Source organism: Marmota flaviventris, chromosome 6, assembly GCF_047511675.1.
Source record: "Marmota flaviventris isolate mMarFla1 chromosome 6, mMarFla1.hap1, whole genome shotgun sequence".
In the NCBI taxonomy this organism is placed as follows: domain Eukaryota; kingdom Metazoa; phylum Chordata; class Mammalia; order Rodentia; family Sciuridae; genus Marmota; species Marmota flaviventris.
Genome location: NC_092503.1, coordinates 26,413,401 through 26,435,943, shown reverse-complemented (window position 1 = coordinate 26,435,943; position 22,543 = coordinate 26,413,401). Strand labels below are relative to the sequence as shown.

Sequence of the window (22,543 nt, the reverse complement as noted above, 5' to 3'; positions counted from 1 at the left end):
TAAGCACATCTCAGAATTGTAGAAGAAGAGAAGAATTTAGATAGTCCAACCACTTTGGGTTGTAGAGAAGGTAGCTGAGGTCTAGAGGGTGAAAGCTCACAGCTGCTTGGGACAGCTGGGACTTGAAGGAGTTTCGTTCCACTTATAGCACATGGCCCCACAACCAACACTGCTTGTCCCCTGAAGCAGCTTTGCTCATCTCAGTCCTTTAGGTATTGGTCTGTGGTGTAATTTCTTGTTTGGCTTTCAGATGGTGAAGGTGTCCTGAGGTACATAAAATAAGCTACAACTATGCTTGATAAAAGATATGGCCGTTAAGTGTAGATTTAGAATTTAAAAAGAAGATGGGATTTTAGAAAAGCTTTGTTGGTCCTCAAGAGCAGTTGCCCCTTAAAATCAGAATTCAATTTGAACAAATGGATTATTTGCGTATATACACATACTTATGTATACCTAGGTAGGTATGAATTTTAAAGATGTCTGTAAGAAGTACTCAAACAGTTAACACTGTCTTAAAAGCTAATTACTTCAATAAATATAAAAACTTCACACCTCAACTGGCATTCTACACTTTCCATCTGGCTTTAAATCTGAAATGAATTAATTTGCATTATAACATTTGAAAGCTGTGTTTCAATTTAGATAGCCTTTATTTTAAATTATGAATTTAGGTGCTGAAGGACATGAAAAAAAAAAAAAGCCCTAAATATCACAGACTTCAGATAACATCTGCTAACACAGTATTAATACTACAACAGAAATCCATGTGTGTCCTTGCTTTCTTTTCAGAATTCATTCCTAAGGCTACTTGGACTTTACTTCTCTCATGTGTACAGAGAATGATACAGACTGGCCAATTTCTACATCTGTAGTAGATGTAACTGTCTAGTAAGAGAAACCACAAAATTTTCAGTTCCTTCTGAAGGTTGCCAAAATAAAATGTAGAAGAGACCTTTGGCATATTTTTAGGAAAAGCATGCAGTCATTTGGCTCCACAACAGTTGGGTTTCCTTGAGACTAAGTATTTAGTACACAGAGCAACCAGGCAACACACATCCTTGAGGCTTGCTATTATAAATATATATTACTATATATTTAGCAACTCAATACATTCCATACTAAATGAAAGACTTTGAGTCTTGGAAGAATTTCCTGACAGTTAAATTCCAATTGGTCTCGTTTAATTCAGAAAATATTTATTGAGTGCTTATTATGTGTCTAGCATGGTTAAAGTTAGAAACATCTGTGTAAACTTCTAGAAATGCCACTAAATTTGGCTTAAAAAGATGCAACATTTTTCATTTCCCTGTTTTGAGAAGTAGTTGGATAACTACCTACTTTTTCATTTCTAATGAGATCAAGAAGCCAGTTGGAAAATGTTGCAGGGGGCAGTCTTCAGGGTCTATTACACCAATATTTAGGCTGGGAGGCAAAAACCATAATCTTCACATATTCCTCAATTTGCCAGCTTGGCTTCTCCCAGGTTACATGTTTATATTTGAATAAGGAGTTCCAGGTAAGGACAGCACCATTCTTTGCATGTCATGTAACAGTTTTTTTTTTGTTTTTTTTTTTTCAGCTAAATTCCAAGAATTCAAGGACAGTGCTGACATGGTTGTTTATGTACAGAATCAAAGGATTTTCTGCATGCTTTATTTCAGGAGGAAAAAAAGGACCTTGGATCAGGGGGAAAAAGAGGTCTTGACAGCATAAGGGCATTCATAATGGTTACCCAAAAAATCTGAAAGTCTCTGATAACGAAGTCTAGAAGGAAGCAAAAGCTTTATGTATCATTATGGCCTAAAATACTTGCACATGGATAATCTTATCAATTTTTATAATGACATTATTATGGGACCACTCAGCTATAACCAGAAAAATGATGCAGCAAATGAAATGTTAGTGCTCAATCGCATTTACTCTTAAGGTGACCGCATATGAAAAACTAATAGTTTTGGCAGTTTATTTTGAAAAAATGAACCTATACTTTTTTAACTCAACAATTTCCAATGCCAGTAGATGGCACTAGTGGCATATGGTAACAAGCAAATTTACTTCCTTTGCTCCTGCTTAAAAAGAGATGTACTCTTATTGAAACATTTAAGGACCAAAGAAACTATACCATAAAATTATGGTTTTTCTGTAAAATGGAAAAACATAATAATAAACTAAACACCCTTACGAAGGGAGCTCTGTAGAGCTCGTCTGTGCCTCCTAAGTCCAATGCCACAGCGTTTCTCACCTGACCTGGATCACCAGCTGCTTTAATCTGATTCTTGTAAATACACTGTCATATGACTGACACATTGTCTCTTGTCACAGAGCAGTGTCTACCAGAAATCATCATATTAAGACTCTGTTCCCAATATCATTGTCAGAATCAGTGAACAGAGTAAAACAGAAATTGGAGTCAGAGGAAATAAAGGCACAGAAAGAAACACACTAAAAAATCAATAATAAAGTCAATGAGCTGAGACTGGATGGCGGGAGAAGCATCAAGAAAACAAAGTAGAGGAACCATTTGGAAAGAAGGAATTATAAAGAGAATTAAGGAAGGAGTTGTGATACCTGTGAATAGCTGCAAAAAGGTCTTCTGTGGTCCTGGGTCTGGTGGGGGTCATCACCTCGTCACTCCCATCCCCCTTAAGGAGGAAGTCGCAGGCTTCTGAGGAGGAGCCGGCAGCATTGGTCTCCAGTGCCCCAGCTGAGAGAAACACACACGCAGGCGACACAAGATGCACAATGACTAGAATTTCAGTCCTTCGCCAAGCTCTGAAATATGCTGCTTCCCTGCCACTCCTGACAATCTAAGAACCACAGGGAATGCAGCGGGCTCTATAGTTTGTGATTTTACAAAGATGGGGGAAATGACACCAGCCTGACAGCCAGAACTCATTCTTTTCTGTTACAGAACTTGTACTCAATTGCTCTTAAATTTTGTTAGAACATTTCTTTGCAGCTCTTCAGAAGGGAGATTACTCAGTGTTATTTCATACCTAGCCTGCTGCAGACCACCCCCACCTCCCTATTTTATATCATTCTGCAAGCTCTTACATTAGACCTGAGTTTTAAAAATATTTCATAAAATGAAAAGTTGGTAATTTAATGTTGAAGAAGCCCACCCACTGCTTTACCATAAATCTTATCTGGTCTACCCGGGTTCCACATGAGAGCATTCAGTAGCCCTATTTGGCTTAGCTGCAGATAGATGATCAGAGGTGCACAGCAAGGGAAGCCAGACTTACCTTCTCCCTCCTGTTCAGAGAGGCAGCTCTCCGCATTGCCCCCACCATCCACACTGTTCACGGCTGGCTCTTCCTGCGTGGGGGCTGGTAAGGCATCAGGCTGTACCATGGGGACATTGGCTTCCACTCTGCTGGGATACAGGGATCCTGCAGCTCCTCCCTCCAGAACTGAGCTGCTGGGGTCCGTAGCATGAGAACCGGCTGGGGCTGCAGAACTCTCTTTTGCCTCTCTGCTGTGCACAGAAACCTCCTCTGCCCGGATGGAGTTTCGGAAGACTTCCCTCCTGTTCTCAGAGGGTTCTGCAGCAAAATCTCTCTGTGGAGGTGGCACCACCAGGAACAGTTTGGGTTTCTTGGAGATGGGAGGTGGCTTCCTGCTGGGTGAAGAGTCTGGGAGAGGGGCAGTGCTGGGGCCAGGCGGAACCTCTGCTTCCTCAGTGCCCAGCCCAGGACTTGGAGCCCCATGCCTAAGGCTCAGAGGGCTGCCATGCTCCGCTGCACTGTCATGGTCACCCTGACTTGGGTTCTTGGCAGGCGTTGGAAGCAAGCTTGTCACAGAGGCAGGCTGGCTTTCACTCTCCATTTCATTTATGCTATTTCGGGATTTCAGGAAAGCAGATGGCTTTAAGTGATACTGTGGAGCAGTCGGAGCTCGTTGTTCCTGAGCCACTGGTTCAGACAACAGAGCTACCTCGGTGCCCGAGTTCTTTCTCACGGGCCTCAACTGCACCATCTGTAGTGCTTCCGTGGTGATCAGGGGCAGCGGTGGTCTGCTGTTCTCCTCCTTGTTTGAAGGCCGCCTCAAGGACTCCTGGGAGGACCCCAGCTGGCCAGAGCTTTTGAAAGAAGGCCTCGTGTCTTTCATGAATTTGGGGTCAAGCGGTGGAGCAGGTGGGGGGTCTGAGCTGGATATGAAAGGTGGAGGCAATGGCAAGGAAGCCAAAGAGTCTTGAGGGAAGGGGGGAGGGGGGAGGCACCCGTCAGGGGGGCAGCCGAAGGGGGTGAGAGCTTCTGGGGGTGGAGGGGGGAACTGAGGAGAGTGAGGCAGAGGAGAGCCCTGGGAGCAATCTGCTGAAGGAGGAGGGGGAGGAAGAACAGGGGACTTGTCAGCAGGATATGGAGCTGGAAGAGGAGGAGGAGGAGGAGGAGGAGGAGCAAGGGCCGAGGACCCTGCTGAGTCTGACTTCTTCACAGTGCCACTTCCTTCAGTAGAAGTATTAGAGGAGAGAGAAGTGGACGATGAGGACACGGACACAGAAGAAATCAGCGAGGATTTTCTTTCTGGTACCTTGGGCTTGGCCTTCACCTTCCCATTTGCTGGTGACGCTGATTTTAAAAACACAGGCACAGGGGTGAGTGCTGTGGGTGTATTCGACTGGCTGGAATACCCACTGGACGGAGAAGTGACTCTCTGTGACTTCTCCGGTGATGTGATCTTTGGTTTGACTGGAACACCAGGCACTTGGGGCATTGTGGCCCTGGACCCCTCTTGGATGTGGCGGACTGGCCCGTTTCCAGTTGGTGCCCCGCTGCTGGCTGAACAGCCCCCTGCTGGGTTCCCCGGGTCTTCTTGCATGCCTGTGTAGTCGATGTAGTAGCCCCAAGGGTCTGTGTACTCTGACTTGACACTGCTTGTGTCGCTCTGTGAGGGTGTGACCCCGCACAGGGAGTAGACATTGGGGTTGGTGGCAGAGGTCATGCTGCTGCCAGCGCTGACTGTGCTCTGGCTCCGGGAACGAGGCAGCCAGGGCTCCTCAAAGTCACTGCAGGGGCTCTGTGAGGGTGAGCTGCTGCCCTTGCCTGGGAGGCTCAGCTGCAGCGAGTGCTGAAGTGTGGCAATGAGGCTCTCGTTGAGCACCTGCCCATTAGTCTGGGTCTTCTTCGGGATCCTGCGGAGAGAGTCCGTCCTGGAGGGTGGCAGGGGAGGTTTCTTTGCTTTCTTCAAAGAGATGTTTCTAGAAAATGTTTTGTCATGGTAATGTGGCCGGTCCCCTTGGCTTTTCTGAGACTTTCCATCGAAAACATTGACCACGCTGTGCCTGGGATTCCCAAAGCCATGGCTGCTACTGCACAGATTCCCAGACCCACGTCCAGGGTCACCGTGTATGGATGTGGAGTAGCCGTCGTGATCTTCTGAATACAAGGACCTGGCATCCTCTTTGATGGATGTTTGGTCTAAACTGCAGCTACTCATGTTACTTGTGGGGGTGGAGTAACCAGGAGTGGCCAAATGTGGCTTCAGTGGAGATGCCCGCCCGTTGTCAGAGGTTTTGTATTCCCAAGGCTCTGAGCTGCCATGCCCTCTCTCCCCTGAATAACTAGATTCACTCTTCCCATCCACATCCTGGGGGTGACCCGGGAAGCTCAGGCTGTTTCTATAATTATAGGGCATGGCTCGGGACCCATTCTCCCTATCTGCTGGGGCATTTAGTGAAACCTCCGAATCACAGAGGGACAACATAGTGGTAGCACCAGGAGAATGATTATCTAAGGCCATGGAAGGATGTCCCTCACCCCAGTGGTGACTAGGGGCCTGATGATCCTCTTTCACAGCGTGTCTAGAGACGAGGTGGTCTCTGGATTTCATCTTGGAGTATGAAGATGAGCCGGTCATTTTACTGTCCAGCTGCCCTGCACTCTGAGCAGTGTGAATAACAATGACCTCTGAAGAGGACAAGAGCGTGGCATTTGGGATGATGCTGGTAGAGTAGGTCGCATGAGGAGAAACCACACATGCTGGGCTGGTTATGTTTTCACTCTCAAAGTGCCTCAGCTCCTGGGATTTGGGCCTCAAAAGTGGCCCTGTCCTGGAGGCACCTCCTAAATGTCCTAAGTTTTCATCTCCTTGTGAGTGAGCCCTCTGGTAGCGGAAAGTGCCCTCCATGTCTTCTGTAGGGCCCAGGGCACCCAGTCTTGACTCCAGGAAGTGAGCGTTCACTCTGGCTGCAGAACGTGGAAGACTGTGGAAGCCAGCATCGTTGTTGAGACGGGAAGGGCCCACAATACCCGCCGAGTCACTCAGCACAGACATGTTGCCCGAGGAGCCTGAGAAGTGGCTCATCTGGGCAGCAATGCCAAGCCCCTTATACGCCCTGATTCTTCTCATGGAAGGAGGTACAACTTTCATGTCCTCAGTCTGACAGCTGGAGTCCCTGGTTTCTGAGCGCGGCCCAGCAGACCGGCAGCTATCAAGCCTTCCTAGCGTGGAGTAGTGGTCTGGGGTGTACACTGAGTGGCCACCAACATCATCTTGGCCAGTGCCCAATGCTGGAGAGAAAGCAGAAAGAGGCTCGTTACCTGAAAATAGGAATCTACAGGTTGTCATCTGTACCCTCAGCCCCTTCTGACTCTGTTGTAATTAGAAAAGGTCCCCCCCACCCCAATTTAGTTCTTTTTTTTTTTTTTCCTCCTGTAGGGACCTAACTGAATTTAAATAGTTCCGGATATCTTCTAAAATAAAAACCCTTATTATCAACTTCATACATTTATTTTCTCTTTAACTTGTACTTCAAGTCCTCCCCTTAGAGTTGGAGAGCTGCATGTGGAATTCTCAGACACTCCCTTTGAGACCAAGGCTGCTTGCTGAGTGCTCTGTGGAGTCTGTACTTTTCAAATAACCATCTTTCAGTAAAGACTTCAATGCGCCCTTTCCCCCACCAGGGGATGGCCCAGCAGTGACCCAGAACTATCTAGTCATGACCCTCTTTCCCCCCAATAGATGAGTGTACTCGTGGAACAACAGGGCCACAGACACACCATTTATGAGGGATATTGGTATAAAATTGTGTTAATTACATCTGATTCTTTATGTCAGGAGGAAATCCTAAGAAAATGAAAATTGATGTACAGGCCCATCTGTGTTTCAAACATTTCATTATCCATCTTAAGCCATTATCATCTGTCTGTTGGTGACATTCAAAATTCAATAGCAATCTGTTGTGTTTTGGTGCAGAGAGAGCAGCAGGAACTGATCCAGTGAGCATTTCCTCAAATCAGGATTATTCATTTCTTGGAGTCTTACAACCAGAGAGTAGTATGTTAAATAGAAGGAAATAATCATGCAGAAAGAGAAGGAAGCGGACATGAAAAATTGTTCAGTGTAGATGCACAGATGTCAAGCCACCCAGAAAAGAACAGAGCTTAAAAAAAAAAAAAAAATTGTGAAGCCAAGAACTTACTCGAAGTGTACTGAGAAAATGAAATCAATTCTTAGAACAAATTAAATCTTTAAAAATAGTAGCAAAACCATGGCTCTGTGTTGTTTGTCTTCATTCAGTAAGAAATATATGTGGGGACATAGCCAAACATAATTATATACGAACAAAATGATCCTCTCTGATTCTAGAAAATCAAACCTTGTAGCACAATATTCAGATTGATTTCTGTGTAGTTTTAAGAGTCAGGAAAAAAATTCAAAATTTTGTCTGATTCATTTAAATGAAAGGCAACAAATTAATCCTCAGATAAAACTTGGAAGTAAATATTCAAGATCATACTTGGATTTTTAAAGTGCTGTATGCTGGCTACTATCCAGAGTCCAGTATTTATGGATTCTGAAGTAAAAACTACATATTTCTAAGCAAATAAATCACTGTAATTCAAGGAAGCATCCTTGTATGGTTATTTATTTTATTATTATTATTATTATTATTATTATTATTATTATTATTATTTAATCCAATCCCTGATACCTGGGCAGTGTGGAGAGCAAGGTATCTTTCCCAATTGAATGCTTTTCCTTTAGAGAATCATTTTGTTTTTTGTCTGATTTATCTAGCCATACTTTCTGGTGTTTTCTATCTAGATGAAGACCAATTTAAAAGAAACAATAAAGTGTCTGTTTCTGATAATCATTAGGTAAGTAGTACAGACTTGCAAACCACAGTTCTCATAAGTCCAGAACGCTGGGAGACATGGCAAGGTAAACTAGAGGTCTCAAAAAGATGGGGCAAAAATATAAACCAATATTTTTGCTTAATTAAACTCTATTCAAATGTTACTTTCCCTCATTCCATCTATCAGTCCTTCAATTAATCTATCTATTAGAAATTAGAGTCACTAATTGTCTATTAAAAAAAAAAAACTAGCTCTAGCTTAGATAGAGTTCTCTCAGTGGCTCCAACTGTCATTCAGGCCATGTCATTGGCTGTGCAATGACTCTGTCTCATGTCTAGCAACAGTCACAACCCAAATGATGCAGGGAAAGCTATTTTCTTTCCTCCACCATTAGTGGTGGTTCCTTGTCACATGCAGAAGAGAAATGAACATAGGTTTCAGGGACCCGATCATCAATTTAAGAAATATTAAAATTATAGAAGCTAAGATTTCCCTAGCTGGACAGGTCACTGTAGTAAGATCCAAGTGGCAACTGAGTTACTGACTCACACTGTGAGTTCAAAGTGATGAAAGTTTGTAACTGTTAGGTTCCAGGCTTCATATCACATGTCATAGCCACGGTACATACATCATATGTACTTATGTGTATGCACATCTTATTCTTCCACTTTTTACACAAAGTCATCCAGCACCTACTTATCCCAAATGGAAATCCACTTAAAAAACAGCTTACCTCAAAACATTAACCTTGTTATCTTATAAAAGTCCTGTTTGTCCTTAAAGTCACTCCTTTGGGTTAAGGCACATCTCCTAAAAAGACCAGCTAAAGTACATTACCTGAGTATGATGAGGAATTAGCCTATTAAACACCTGCTGAGCATACCAGTACAGATCTCAAATGTGTTAGCTGTCTCAAGAAGAAAGAGTCTGAAAGAATAATCCACAGCTAAGTGTTGAGAAGGAGAAATCGCAGGTGACATTGAGGCATAAGTTTGGAGAAGGTGCCTGGAGGACTCAGGTAGCACAGGAGCAGCATGCTGCACGAACCAAAGACAGACTTCTCAAATTCCTTGGGCTCAGTCACAGCCCTGCCTTCGTTTCTACCAAACCCTTCTGTTATGGAACGGGACAAGCTCCTGCACACCAAGTGCACCTCAGGAGCTACCTATAGCAGAGGCAAAACATTGCTATTCTTGTCCTAATGTTGCTATACTCTAGAAGGCGCAGAATAGGTATTGCAGTCAATGGAAGTAAAAGAGAAAATGACAGGTAAAGAGGAGCATGCTCTCCCCACTCCCAGGCATTAAGCAGGGGTGATGGGGGAAAACGTTTGTGGCACTGGAAGCCAAATGTGACCTCAAAGTACTGCAATAGAAATATCACTATTGTTCAGATAAGCTCATTTTGACCAAAAGACTAGTAAGCAATTTCAGAAACCATGATTCTGAGTTTCCAGAGTATAATCTTTAATAGTAAATCAAAGTAAATAATATAAGGCAAAGGAACTATGAGGTCATAACCCACAGATTGGAGAAAGAGGAAGAGGCAAATTTCAAGATAGGTAGCATTATGTTCTCCATAACGACAACAGTGGCTACTACATTAATAGTAATCCCAGGAACCAAGTGCCATCACATGGAGAATTTTACTTAGTCATCAACTAACCGCATAAAGTACACCCAGTCATATCACTACCCCATTTGTGGGATGAGGAAGTAGACTCAGAGGGGTGACGTAATCTCACCCAGAGAACAAGTGGCAGAGTCAAAATTCCAACTGAAGAAGTCTAGTGCTGGAGTCCTGCTCCTGACCTAGGAGCTAAGCTAAACTGCCCCTGCGGACATTCCTGCAGGGCCTTGTTAAAGGACAGGGAGAGGAATCTATTACAGAGAAGAGAATGAAAGGATTATCCAAAGGGCATAAAAAGACAAGCACAAGGACATCAGGTAAGCCAACAGTGAATGAAACGACTTTTTCTACCAGCCCCCATTGGTTTGATCACAGGTTGCAAAATACTGAATAAAAGAGCTATGAGTTCCATTGATAGTAACAAAGGTACCTGACACCCAACAACTATTTTCTGTCATAATGACATTTACGACTATCTCATATTGCTGCCTCTCGTGAAAAAAATGCCACCAGCACGTCAGTGAAAGTACTGAAATCCACCCTCGTAAGGTGAAGTCCAAGAATGAGGTTTTGGTTCTTAAGAACTTAAGATCTACATGAACAATCAGTGTAAATATGGAAATAATCAGTGTTCAAGATGCCTAGAGATGACGGCAAACCCAATTTCTATCATCCTACTTACGTTTACACAAAAGCTCTTCCCTGCTATCTTGTCCCCAAAATGCAGTAAATCATCTGTAAGATTTGCACCTGGTGCCTCACGAGGGAAGAATCTGGCCATTAGAACATATGGATTTGACCAGCACCACACAAGGTTAGCTGAGTAACGCCGAGCAGCGAGGAGGGCAATGGAATGCAGTTCTACGAGCCATACCTAGCTCCTTCTGAATGTTGTCTGGGACTCCTGTAATAGTCTTTCTCCTTTTGACTTTCTTCGGTCGTCTTACCAGAGTGTCTGTGTAAATTAGAGACCGCCGAAGGCTGGCCTGGCGATCGAAATTCTCCCCTAATGCAGAGCAGTAGAACAAGCAAAGCAATGTTATTTTCAAGCAAGCTGACACCATGCACTTTCTTTCCAGAAGCTGGTTGTAAAATGATAAGAAGGGATTAATAATGATGTTAGCCAGTCATACGATGATGAATGCTGAAGGGCGAAAAAGGAGGGGAAGCACATTATCATCATAAGGCTGTTTTCCAATTTCTGGGTGTATGTCCTTCCCAAAGGACACACGTTGATCTCATCTTCAAATGAGCCAGAGTAGCAAATATGAGTTCGTTAGAACACACTGAAAGAGTGATTCTGTGTCACTTTAAAAAAAATGAATATTTTGGATTCCTCTGGCCACCCACATCACTCTTTTTTTTTTTTTATGGGAGGCAGGGTACTGGGGATTGAACTCAGGGGCACTCAACCACTGAGCCATATCCCCAGTCCATTTTTATATTTTATTTAGAGACAGGGTCTCACTGAGTTGCTTAGCATCGTGCTGTTGCTGAGGCTAGCTTTGAAACCACAATCCTCCTGCCTTAGCCTCCTGAGCCATTGGGATTATAGGCATGGGCCACTGTGCCTGGCTACCAACATCACTCTCTACATCAGCATGTATGTGGTAATGGCAATAAATATGCTTTATTCATCTGGTCATCCAGCAGAGACCAATATAATGTCTCATCTTTTGTGATGACACAAATAATCAAGAGTCAGAGCTTTTTTCTTGGATCAAGGAGGCTGACAATTTGGAGAGGCTGTAGGAATGCTCCGGTGTGAGATACAATTGTAATAAAAAGTGAAAAGCCTTATAATGATAAAGTACTGAGACCCAGTAGCACCGCTGTTGTCAAAGCTGAACTGCTTATGATCACTGTTGAAGGTTAACCTTAACTTAGACAATCAAACCTGGAATGCCACATCCACAGGACTCCTTTCTGTATAAGCTGGTGTAATTAACACACCACAGGAAACCATCAAGTAATAAAATTTGTAAAAGTTCGGTTACTGACTGGTCTATTTTAAACTACTTGCCAGTTTATAGCACTGACCTTTTTACATGGTTATTCTCCTCAAAAGGAGATTTTTAAAAAATACATATTTACACACAATCACATATTTCTATCATTCTTATGCACAAGTATAAAAAGAGTCACTCTTTTTAGCAATACTGAAACACATTCGTAATGGTATGCTGTGGACGACATAACTTCTGTCTGGATAGTAATAAATTGTGCACTATGTAATCAAAACAGAATAAAAGATCTGAACGATCAAAACATATTTCAACAGACTTAAACAAACGCTGGCAAACTTGCAAATTCTTGCAACTTTGTTCTGAATGGAGAAAAACAGAAATGATTGAGAGAAGAGCCTGAAACACCAGAAGGTACCACCGTTGTGATAAATGGGTCATTTATATGCAATAGCACAAATGAGGCTTAAAAGGAGCCAGTCATGACTTCAGTGGTTCATTAGTTCTCTGCGGCAGAAGAAGAAATCCCTTGTACCCAGACATTAAGAATGGACAAAACATTAACAGAAAGTTGCAGTTAGTCTCCGGTTTTACTTCTAAGACAAAAACAAAAGGTAAAACCACCCAAGCTTCAAGGAAATGAAGAAACCATATGAGGATAATCATCTACAACATACACCATTAAAGGCATTTACTCTCCACCTTGAATGGTGACCTAAAAAGATGATCTCACCTGCTGGACTACACATTTCTTGAGAGTAGAGACCATGAGTCATACTTTACCAGCCCCTATGACCTAATGCCTGGCACAAAGTAGTTATTCAATAAACATCTATTGAATTGAATCACTCCCTTTCATTGAAAAATGGCATTTGATTATTCATGGTTTGTATTTAGAAATAAACTTAGGCAGCATTAGGAACCAAGGCAGTTTGTAAATCATTTAAGTATATTCACTCACTCTACTTATCTTCCATGTAGAAGAGTTGTTATCCCACATGGCAGATTATGGAATGAATATATATATGTTATTTTAAATTACTTGCCAGTATGTATGCATGTGTGTGTGTGATACACACACACACATACATATATATATATTCTTTTTAATCTTAAATATTTTTTTCTCTTCAATTTTTAGAACAGGTCAGGTCCCCATAGGATAGAAACTAAAAGGGATTAAATCACATTTCAAGCCAGCATTCCACTGTGCTGATGTTCTATACCTCTAGGTCTGGTGGGCTTAGCTCTGGATTTGAAACAATATATTTATGTTGTTTATGCCATTTTTTTTCCTGCTGAGTCTTACTGAAAATCAGACTAGAGATCAATCCTCACTCAAATTAATGAGCACATGATTCCTTTCAAGAAGCTTCATATTTACCTCAGAAATCTTCTAGGACTTTAGAAATATATAATTTACACAGCAGGGAACTGTATAAACTGTATCAGTTCAACCAAAGTGAAATTTTGAAATTTTATTGCTTTTTAGACCAGAAACAAGTCCTTTCAGAAATATAGGTGTGTATGCGAACACACAGATACAGAAACTAGATCAGTAAGTATGTAATTATTATATTTAATTTTATCATTTCTGTAAATGTCCATGACTCAGTTAAAAACAAATTATATTTTGACATAACTTATATTGCTCTTTTTTTTTTGAACTATCATTCACCTTTCCTAGGTGGCACTTAAAGGTCTTCTTTTAAATGCAATGTAATTCATGTACATTTAGTCATCAAGCAGGAGAGAATTAAAACTCAAAGATGTGACACCATCTTCTGTTGTGAAAATTTATTTCATTGCAAATAATTCTTTATTCCTGGAATGCTAGTTACTCTATTTTAAAATCCCCTAATCTCAATATAATGCATTTCATCCTAATTCTATTAAGAATTATCATATTTCATTGAACAGTCTTCTTATCTCATAATATTATTTGAGACATTTAATCATCTATAATTGCATTTCTGCTGCATTTAATCAATCAAATAATGTCATTCTTTTTCTAATAGAAATATGTGTCCCTGTATTTCATCAAGCAGTGAACACTATCCATTGTTATTTCATTCTGCAACAAAACTACTTATAAAAATAATCTTTGAAAGGTATGAGCTAGGTGAAGGAGAAACACATCATGAAGATCAACAATGCTGTTTACACAGAAAATGGAGTAAGACATGCTGTTTCTTTAAGGTACAAGTGTGAAAAATGGATATGGAATCAAAAATCATTCATGCGTTTTAATTAAATTTCCATGGAATTCAAAATAAGAGTTTTGAATGTAATTTTGGAATATCCTGCAATGGTTTTTTTTAAAGCTTCAAAAATTATCAAAACGTTATCAGTCCCTATAAGCTCACCAAGCCATGGCAAAAGGCTTCCTAAAAGTAGTAGCCTCAGAAAATATCAAAGAGTTATGGGTTTTCAAATTCCTTTTTAATGAAAAATTATCCATTTATCACCTAATTTTTTTAGGGTCTATAGGCCATGCTTTGTGTGGACTGATTACCAATGACTCCTGCTAGGACTGCTGTTCATCTATTTCTACAGAACACACTTCGGGTGGGGGTTGGTGCTAGGAATTATACCCAGGGCCTGTGTAAGTTAAGCATGCTCCATTCCTATTAACTCTTACCATTCCTCTTTTGGATTTTATATCTTCCCCAAACCACTGACCAATTCCCCCTGTAGCTACAGAAAATTTGTGAAAGATTATCTTTAAGTTTGATGTCCCTCATTATTTATCACCTTAATTATCAGAAATGATTAATGGCTCAGTACAATATTCCATAGTTTCTGATTTAGCAATTAATATTCACATCCCAAGCTAATGTAACATACTATAAAAACCGTTTATTCAGAAGCAATGCATTTTTACTTGAAGATTGTGTAATTCAAATTATAAAAATTAGAATATAATTTTATCACCACAGTGAAATCTTTTAGAATATGTTATAGTTACTGATTCATTTGATATTTTTATTTCAAGAATTTTTGCCCTTTTTTACTTAAGGAAACAAGAAGGTAACAAGAAAATCTACCAGAAACATCACAAAATAATTATTTCTTCACTTCTACAAATATTACTTAAAGTAACCCTTCAGAAGGGAGTAGGAGGGAATATCTATTTTCTTTCTCAACCAGGACCACATTGAGAAGATGTTCCTATGTAACCGAAATCTTAATAAAAAGCCATACAATTTAAAAAGCCATGTTTTAGATGAAAGGTTGAACCATCGACTTCTTTGACACCAACCTCTGGTGACAAAGTCATCTGATCTAACAGACAACAGATATTTTGCATGCACACACATATGTAGTTTTAGTATTCCCTTCATCTGATGAAGAGCTGAAGTTAGACCACAGCTATTCCCTTTGGTGTAAAAGTGAAATGCTAAGAAGCACATAACCAACAAAAATCCACAGACATTCTCCCAAGGACTTTCTCAATCTGTCTACCAGGCAAGGCGTACCAGTTATGTTAATAGGCACCACGTCAGCCTGGACCGTTTGGGCTTGCTGGCGCATCTTCTCTTCTGGTGTTGGCAGTGGCAGTGACTTGGTCCAGTTGGTCTGAGTGTTAAGGTCAGAGTAGTCACCTGAGGTTGGCGTTTTAGGTCTTCTGATGCCAATAAGTCTTTCTTCTGATGAAGAAAGAGAACACTGCAGAGAAAACAAGAAATCACAACGTGTAAAAAGCTGGCAGGAATTTTTTTTTAAATAATATGTTTTATTTTGAAAAATTAGACTGATTTAAAGAAAGCCAAAGAACTGAGCACATTTCACAGAAGCAATGATTTGCAAGAAAACTGCATCCTCTTGAACAAGACCCATAATGTATATGATTCACCCTGGCCCTGGCCTGTAAATTGTGAGGACTGCAGAGGGTATTGCTGATCCACAAAATCCTTTATGTTCTTCCAGTTTCCCCGGTTTTTGCTGTGGACAGAAAGCTCAGAAGCCTAGAGAACATCAGGGCTGCAGTCATTAGTGTCCATTTGCATGAAAATTTAGATTTGCTCAGAGTAATTTCTAGCCTCAATCTTATTTCCTTTACGCTCTGACCTCAAAGAACATTTAAAAAATGATAGAGCTATTGTTGTTCAACTCTATGAGCTCTTCTGAAACCATTTTTTTTTTTCCCTGGGGGAAAAAAATCAGTGTGAAATTGTTGAATTAGAAGAAGCTGACGAAAGCCCTCCTTCTGAGCCTTATCAGAATTCCACAAAAGCATTTCTAGCAGTGTCTGTTTTGATACAGATTAACATCCTCACTCAAGAGCCCTTCTTCCCACAGCACCTTAGAAAGTGTAAGCAAGAGAGTTGTGTTGGCAAGCATTTTATGAAGGACTTTGACGTGGCTCCTGGGCAGCTGATTCTGTGACAAGATGAACTCAGAATAAATGCAAAGTGCTTAGAAACAACAAAAAAGGTAATTGACTTTCGTGGGGAAATGGCAGTTTATGATATACAATAAATGTATACGAACTGTTCTTCAATTTTAGACACTCAAACTGAACTACCACTTATGAAAATACGGTATTTAAATACAATTTTACTGAAGAATAAAAAGCCAGAGAAGCTTCCCAAAGGGAACTTCAATGTAACCAGCACACAGATCAGTCTACACCACTCCCAGCCACCCACTCCAGATGAGGGTAGTTGCTCTCAGCCTTCTAACACCACAGCTGTGTTCGGCCTGTACTTGAACTTTCTATAAGAGGAATATGCTGTTTTCTTTTGTGATTCAGGTTTGTGAAGATTTATTGACCTTTAAAAGGCACATTTTGATGTCTTCTGGATTTAATGTAGGTTTCTAAGAAGATATAGGAAATAAATATGCAAAAATGCATCAATCAGAATTCTCAAACACAAATGTCATCACTACCTATTGTTTCTGAATTTATCTTGATGCAAAATATCTGCATTTACTTTACTACTAATAGAGCACCACAAATTTGACAAATATTACAGGGGTAGGGCCCTAGACCAAGAATCCAAAAAATCCTGTTCCAAAACTGTTTCCTTTGCTGTAAACTGGGGTGACACTATTTATCTTCTTCATCCACAGAGGTATTCTGATGAGCTGATGAAGGTTGAAGTGTTATCACTTTGAAATATAATGGACATAAGGGTGGTGGTCATATAAATGACTTTAGAAAAGCAAAATCCAGACATTGACAAGTACCCCTTCTAGAACAGAGAGGGTAACAATGATAAAGCACTGTGGAAATAAAAACATCTGATAGCTCAATCTATTTTTTGCTTGATATTTTTAATATATAAAGCACATAAAATGATTATGTAGTTTCTTTTCCACCTAGGGAAATTGTGAAATTATGTTTGTAATTAAAGTGATAAATATACTCAATTTATAAACTGTGCATATGTCACTGATGTCTTTTTTTTTTTTTTGGTACCGGGGATTGAACTCAGGGGCACTCGACCACCGAATTACATCCCCAGCCATATTTTGTATTTTATTTAGAGACAGGATCTCACTGAGTTGCGTAGTACCTCACTTTTGCTGAGGCTGGCTTTGAACTCCCCATTCTCCTGCCTCAGTCTCCTGAGCCACTGGAATTATAGGTATGTGCCACTGTGTCCAGCCACTGATGTCTTTTTATGACATTAAATTGCACCCTATCCATGCATGCCTGATCAGATTCTGGTTAAAATGGTAATAACTCACACAACTTGTAAGATAATCAAAGAGAATTTTGAGGCACCAGTTAAGCTCTCTGATAGAAATCGATAACTTCAACCTTTTTATAGTTCTGACTCTTATTAAGTTTGACTAATAATACATATTCTCTACCTGTAAAATACACACACACACAAATTAAGATTATTTTATTTGAGAATTTTATGGCAGTTTATAAAGTCACATATCTCTGAGGTTGACTCTCAATCTAGTAAGAATTTTCAATCTAGTCAGTCTCTAATTTTCTAATAAATGTACATAGAAATGACTTTAAAGGCAACCTTGAAAAATAGCATAAATTCTGAAGGCAGTAGGAAGCAAGTCCCAACCAAAAAATTCTAGAAGGAAAAGCAAAGCTCCAGGCTGGTGAACAGAGTAGCAACGGCCTGCAGCAAGGGCTCCTTTTCCAAGTGACGCCATTCACCCAGGAGGGGCGGGGAACACTGCTGTTTGGTGCTCAGCAGCCCTACTAACCTACTTTCCTTTCTGTTGGCTGATAATGTGTCAGAATTGATAACTTTCACAATGAAACAGCACTTTCCTGTAGTATGGGTTGCCAGGGGACAATCACCAGGGATTGCTTCACTATGACAACTGACAGAGAGAATCCATTTTAAAAAGTACTCCCTTCTCTTGCAAGAAAACTTATCAGAGAAGCAGGACTCAAATGCGGTTGTTCTATAGTACCACCATCTGCCCAGGATGAAGCCAGGGTGGGTGGCTGTCAGAACGATACTGCTCCCATTCCTCCTGCAGTTTACAAATATGAGAGGGGCGCAGGGGAAACCTGCTGTGTCTTAATGGCAGAATGTAACACACTAACTCCAGTAAGATGGACACCGCTATGATTCACATCCTGAGTGGCCTCCAAAGGCCCAATGCTGGAGGCTCGCTCTCCAGCCTCGTGCAATGGGGAGCTGGCGGGACGTTTAGGAGGAAGGGTCTTGTGGGGGGTTTTAGGTCACTGGGAGGCAGGTGTCCTCAAAGGGCATTCCAGCCCCTTCCTGTTTTCTTTATTTTTCGCTCACTGCCTATGAAGTAAGTGGCTTTACCTACCACTGGCTTCTGCATCAACACAGGCCCAAAAGCAATGGGGCCAACCAGCCATGAACTAAAACCTCCAAAACTATGAGCTAAAAAAAAAAAAAAACCAACCCACTTTCTTTTATAAGACATGTGATACATATGATAGATCATATCATATATTGTTATAGTGATGGAAAGATGACTAGTACAACGTGGGAGTGCTCTGGAATACTGGCCTCTTATCTGGTCTCCATACTCTGCTGTGTTGACCACCCTCTCTCATTCCTTCCCTTCCAAACATCTAGTCTCAACATAGCACTTAGAGTCTTTCAGCAATGTAAGTCAGATGTAAGATCATTTTGCTCCTCTGTTCAAACCCTCCAAAGTCTTTTCTATGATCTACGAGACCATACCTAATCTACCAACTGACCCACTGTTATCTCTCTGACCACATCTCCTACTATGCCTCCTACTCGACCCCCACCACCCTCCTTGTTGTTCCTTGTATATCCCATGTACATTCCTGCCTCAGGGCCTTTCACTTGCCTCCCGCCACACACTAACCTGAAATGTTATTCCCTTAGATATCTACCCAGGTAGCATGCTACTTCTTTTTCTTCAGGTGTTTACTCAAAAGCCCGTTCTTGTTGAGGGGGACTTGTGTATTCAATTTCAATTTCTTCCCAATATCTTATGTTCCCCTTCCCTATTTTTTTTCTCTTCAATACATATCATTAGCACACATTTATTTTATTTATCCTATTTGTATCTCCCAAGAGACTCTTAGTTTCATGAGGCTTTAAATCAGAATTTCATAGAAATGTGCTTCAGAATTTTAGCTTTGAAAATTCAGTAACTGCTCTAAGCCCTGTCCTGAATTGTAGTTATTGGCCTTGTCTGATCAAGAAAGAAGCAGGAGCTCAGAGAAGGAAAGGTCACTTCACGTGTGGAAAGTTCACAAGTGGGAAGCTAACATTAGAACCCAGATCTGGCCCCCAAATCTCTGCTGTGAGACAGTGTCCAACAACTACCTGGCCATATTTAAAATAAATGACCAGGTACTCTGGTCTATAAAGAAAACCTCCTTTTACAGTTCCAAATAGGAACAGAACCTTAAAAAAAAATCTATAAAGGGCAGCAGTGTGGCAGAGCAGATGGAGTAAACAGCAGTAGTGCCATTCTCCCGACCCCATCTACCAGCTGCATATTTTGAGCAACTCCATCTCCTGGCGTAGAGAACAGAATGACCCAAGCAGTGTTCATGTGCTTCATGCTAATGAATCCCTCGACACAGGGTGACTCCATTTTTTTCTTATTCTTTTTAAAAATATATTAAGTTTGACACTGCCTTGCTTTCCGAATTTAAATGCAGTTTTTAGATCTAAAAATGGGTCAATAATGCTTATCAATGTGCCATACCCTGGTCTTGGAAGGAATGGACAGTCACAAATGGAACCCAAGAAACCACAATTCCTTGTGTCAAATTTACAAAGGGCTGCACTGGCAACACCAGCAGTACTCTTCTGGCTTTTGGATGCCACAAGACCTGTATTTCAGAGACCACGAGGTTCTGCCTGGAAATCAGACAAGCTCCCACCAGATGGCCAGTGGGGCCTGAAATGTGGCTTCTTTGGCAGAACAACCAACTGACACAAAAGTAGGCTTAATTGTGAAGCACAGATTAGCCAGATTTTTTTTTTTTAAAACTTGCTCTGCTTTTAAAAATTAGAAAACCAAAACATAATCAGAGCTAAAACTAGCATTTATTTAGCAGTTATTACATGAAAGTAAATGAAGAACAGAAGAAATTATATTGCACATTATTTAAGACGCCAAACTATATTCTAGTTCTTTTTGGAAGACACCTAGTCTTTGTTGTTTTTATTCCCAGTATTAAATTTCTCTTGTGTTGACTGTTGATTTTCAAGATCCTAGAGAGTTTCATAATTTGCCAAAACTTCTACAATGTTTTTTGGTTTCTACTCTCAGTATATTTAGGCATGAGACCCTAACTTAATTCTGTTCTTCTTGTGTTCATTATTCCCCTTACTGCCAATAACAACAGAACAAGTGTGGGTGGCAGAAATGGGATCCACAAAGAAGGACAGACACAGCACAGCCAGCAACTCCAGGATGGTCAATGGGGGACTTCCACATGCACATTATCAAAGAACTTCAACTAATCCTTTATTAGTTGAAGTTCTTTGATTATATATATATAATCTTACTTATGTAAATTACATCATAATAAAACTGTTGTAAAAGAGAAGACTTCTTTTAATATTTTAAAAACCATACGATATTAAGCAAGGGATCTATTCTCCAACATGCAATTTTCTTCTTTCCCCATCTACAAACCTAGATGCTTTGTCAAGAGCTCTAAACTCTCTTGGTGTATACTGAATATAAACATTTTAGATTTTGAACTATCCCGTATTAGTGACTTTTCCTCACAATAACAATAATACTTAATCGGAATATGATTGTTCATACAATATAGAAACTTAGGCAAATTATATGTATAATAGACACACATATATATAATAATAAATATTCAAGAACTCACTATCCAACCCACAGCCTGAAATATTGCTAATACCTGTGTTAACCTGCATGCCCCTCCCAGATCCTGTGTCTTCGATTCTCCAGAGATGATCACTAGCTCAAATTTTGTGTTCATGACTTCTTTACCACTTGTTACATATGTATGTGTGTTTGAGTGTATGAATGTCTCAATGATAGACATTTGTTTTTAGATTTAAAAAATTAGTAGCATTCTCTCTGAGGTGTTTTTGATGTTGTGAGAGTCAATAATTCATTCACTTCACTGGGTGTACGTTCTGTCTTGTACCACGTTTGTTTATCCATTCTTTTCCTTCGTGTTTTCTCAACAATTCAAATTTCCCATTAGACTGTCAGGAGGAGAGGGCTGGAGAAAAGGGCTCTATTCCCCTATATATCTATAACAGGATGGAAACCATGGGCTCTGGAGTCATAGATCTGGATTTGAATCCTCTTTTTGCTTTGGGGGTGATGGATGGTTCACTACCTTAATTGTGGTGACAGTCTCATGTCAAAATTTATTAAGTTGTACACTTTAGATATGTATAGCTTACTTATGTAAATTACATCATAATAAAGCTGTTGTAAAAGAGAATACTTCTTTTAATATTTTAAAAACCATACGATCTTAAGCAAGGGATCTAATCTCCAACATGCCATTTCCTCATCCATGTTATGGGCATAATCAAAGCTCCCCTGCACGGCAGCTGGGCACTGAGCATATTCTCTGGCACCTGAGTCTTCCCATGTGCCAGGTGTTCAGTTCAATATTAGAAGCACAGAGCTCAAAAGATCTCCCAGCCAGAAGAGAAGGCAGATATGAAGAGTCTGTTTACAGCATACTGGCACGTGTCCAAGAGAAACCACATGAAGTCATTGGAGATACCCTCCTTGGTGTGTGTGCACAAAGGCCCCGGAGTGAAAAACCCCAATTTTCTCATCCTCACCTGCAATGGTACAGAGTAATAAGGTGCCATAAATTGTAGAGCAGTGAGCACAACAGCCAGCGTTGATACCTGTGTCCTGAAACTATTCACTTAGACTCAGTAACAAATGATGATTTTAGAACCAGCATTTCTAGACTATAAACTACCCAGGCCAGGACTGTGTCTGTATCCTGAGACTCAGCAGCACCCATCTTTTTTTTTTTTTGTGGGGGGAAGTCATAGATAAAAAATGAATGAATGCCAGCTAGATCAAAGATGGAATGAGACATGACAAAAGCAGGTATAATAAATGAGAAGCACTTGAGTAGTTCATTAATCTTGCCTTTGATTTAATTAACATGGTGCAATGGAAAGAAATACAAATCCAAGAGGCCCCACATGCTACCCTCCCTTCCTGCCGCTACCACCAATGTGATTTTGCAAAAGTGATTTCATATTTCTGAGCCTCATTGTTCAGTTCATTAAAACAATAGTAACAACCACTACCATAGCTATCTCACAGGGGATTCTTGTGCAACAGGAAATGTGATTTGTGAAAAGCTTTGAAAATGTTCTAAAGTGTTCTGCTACTATTAGAAAGTTAGTAACAGTCTGACCACTGAGTAGAGTTCTATTAGATGACCTG

General features: G+C 40.6%; 1 protein-coding gene across 3 annotated transcripts in view; it reads right to left on the bottom strand.

Moving 5' to 3' along the window:
- The window catches only part of Nhsl1 (NHS like 1), a 245,953-nt gene that overhangs the window by 3,624 nt on the left and 219,786 nt on the right, over nucleotides 1-22,543 (bottom strand). For all 3 annotated transcript variants that reach the window (XM_071612992.1, XM_027938508.2, XM_071612993.1), the window contains exons 4-6: nucleotides 15,154-15,343; nucleotides 3,246-6,512; nucleotides 2,569-2,704 (exon numbers count right to left, since the gene is read on the bottom strand). In XM_071612992.1, coding sequence (XP_071469093.1) covers nucleotides 2,569-2,704; nucleotides 3,246-6,512; nucleotides 15,154-15,343 — 3,593 coding nt within the window. The remainder of the gene's footprint in view (nucleotides 1-2,568; nucleotides 2,705-3,245; nucleotides 6,513-15,153; nucleotides 15,344-22,543) is intronic.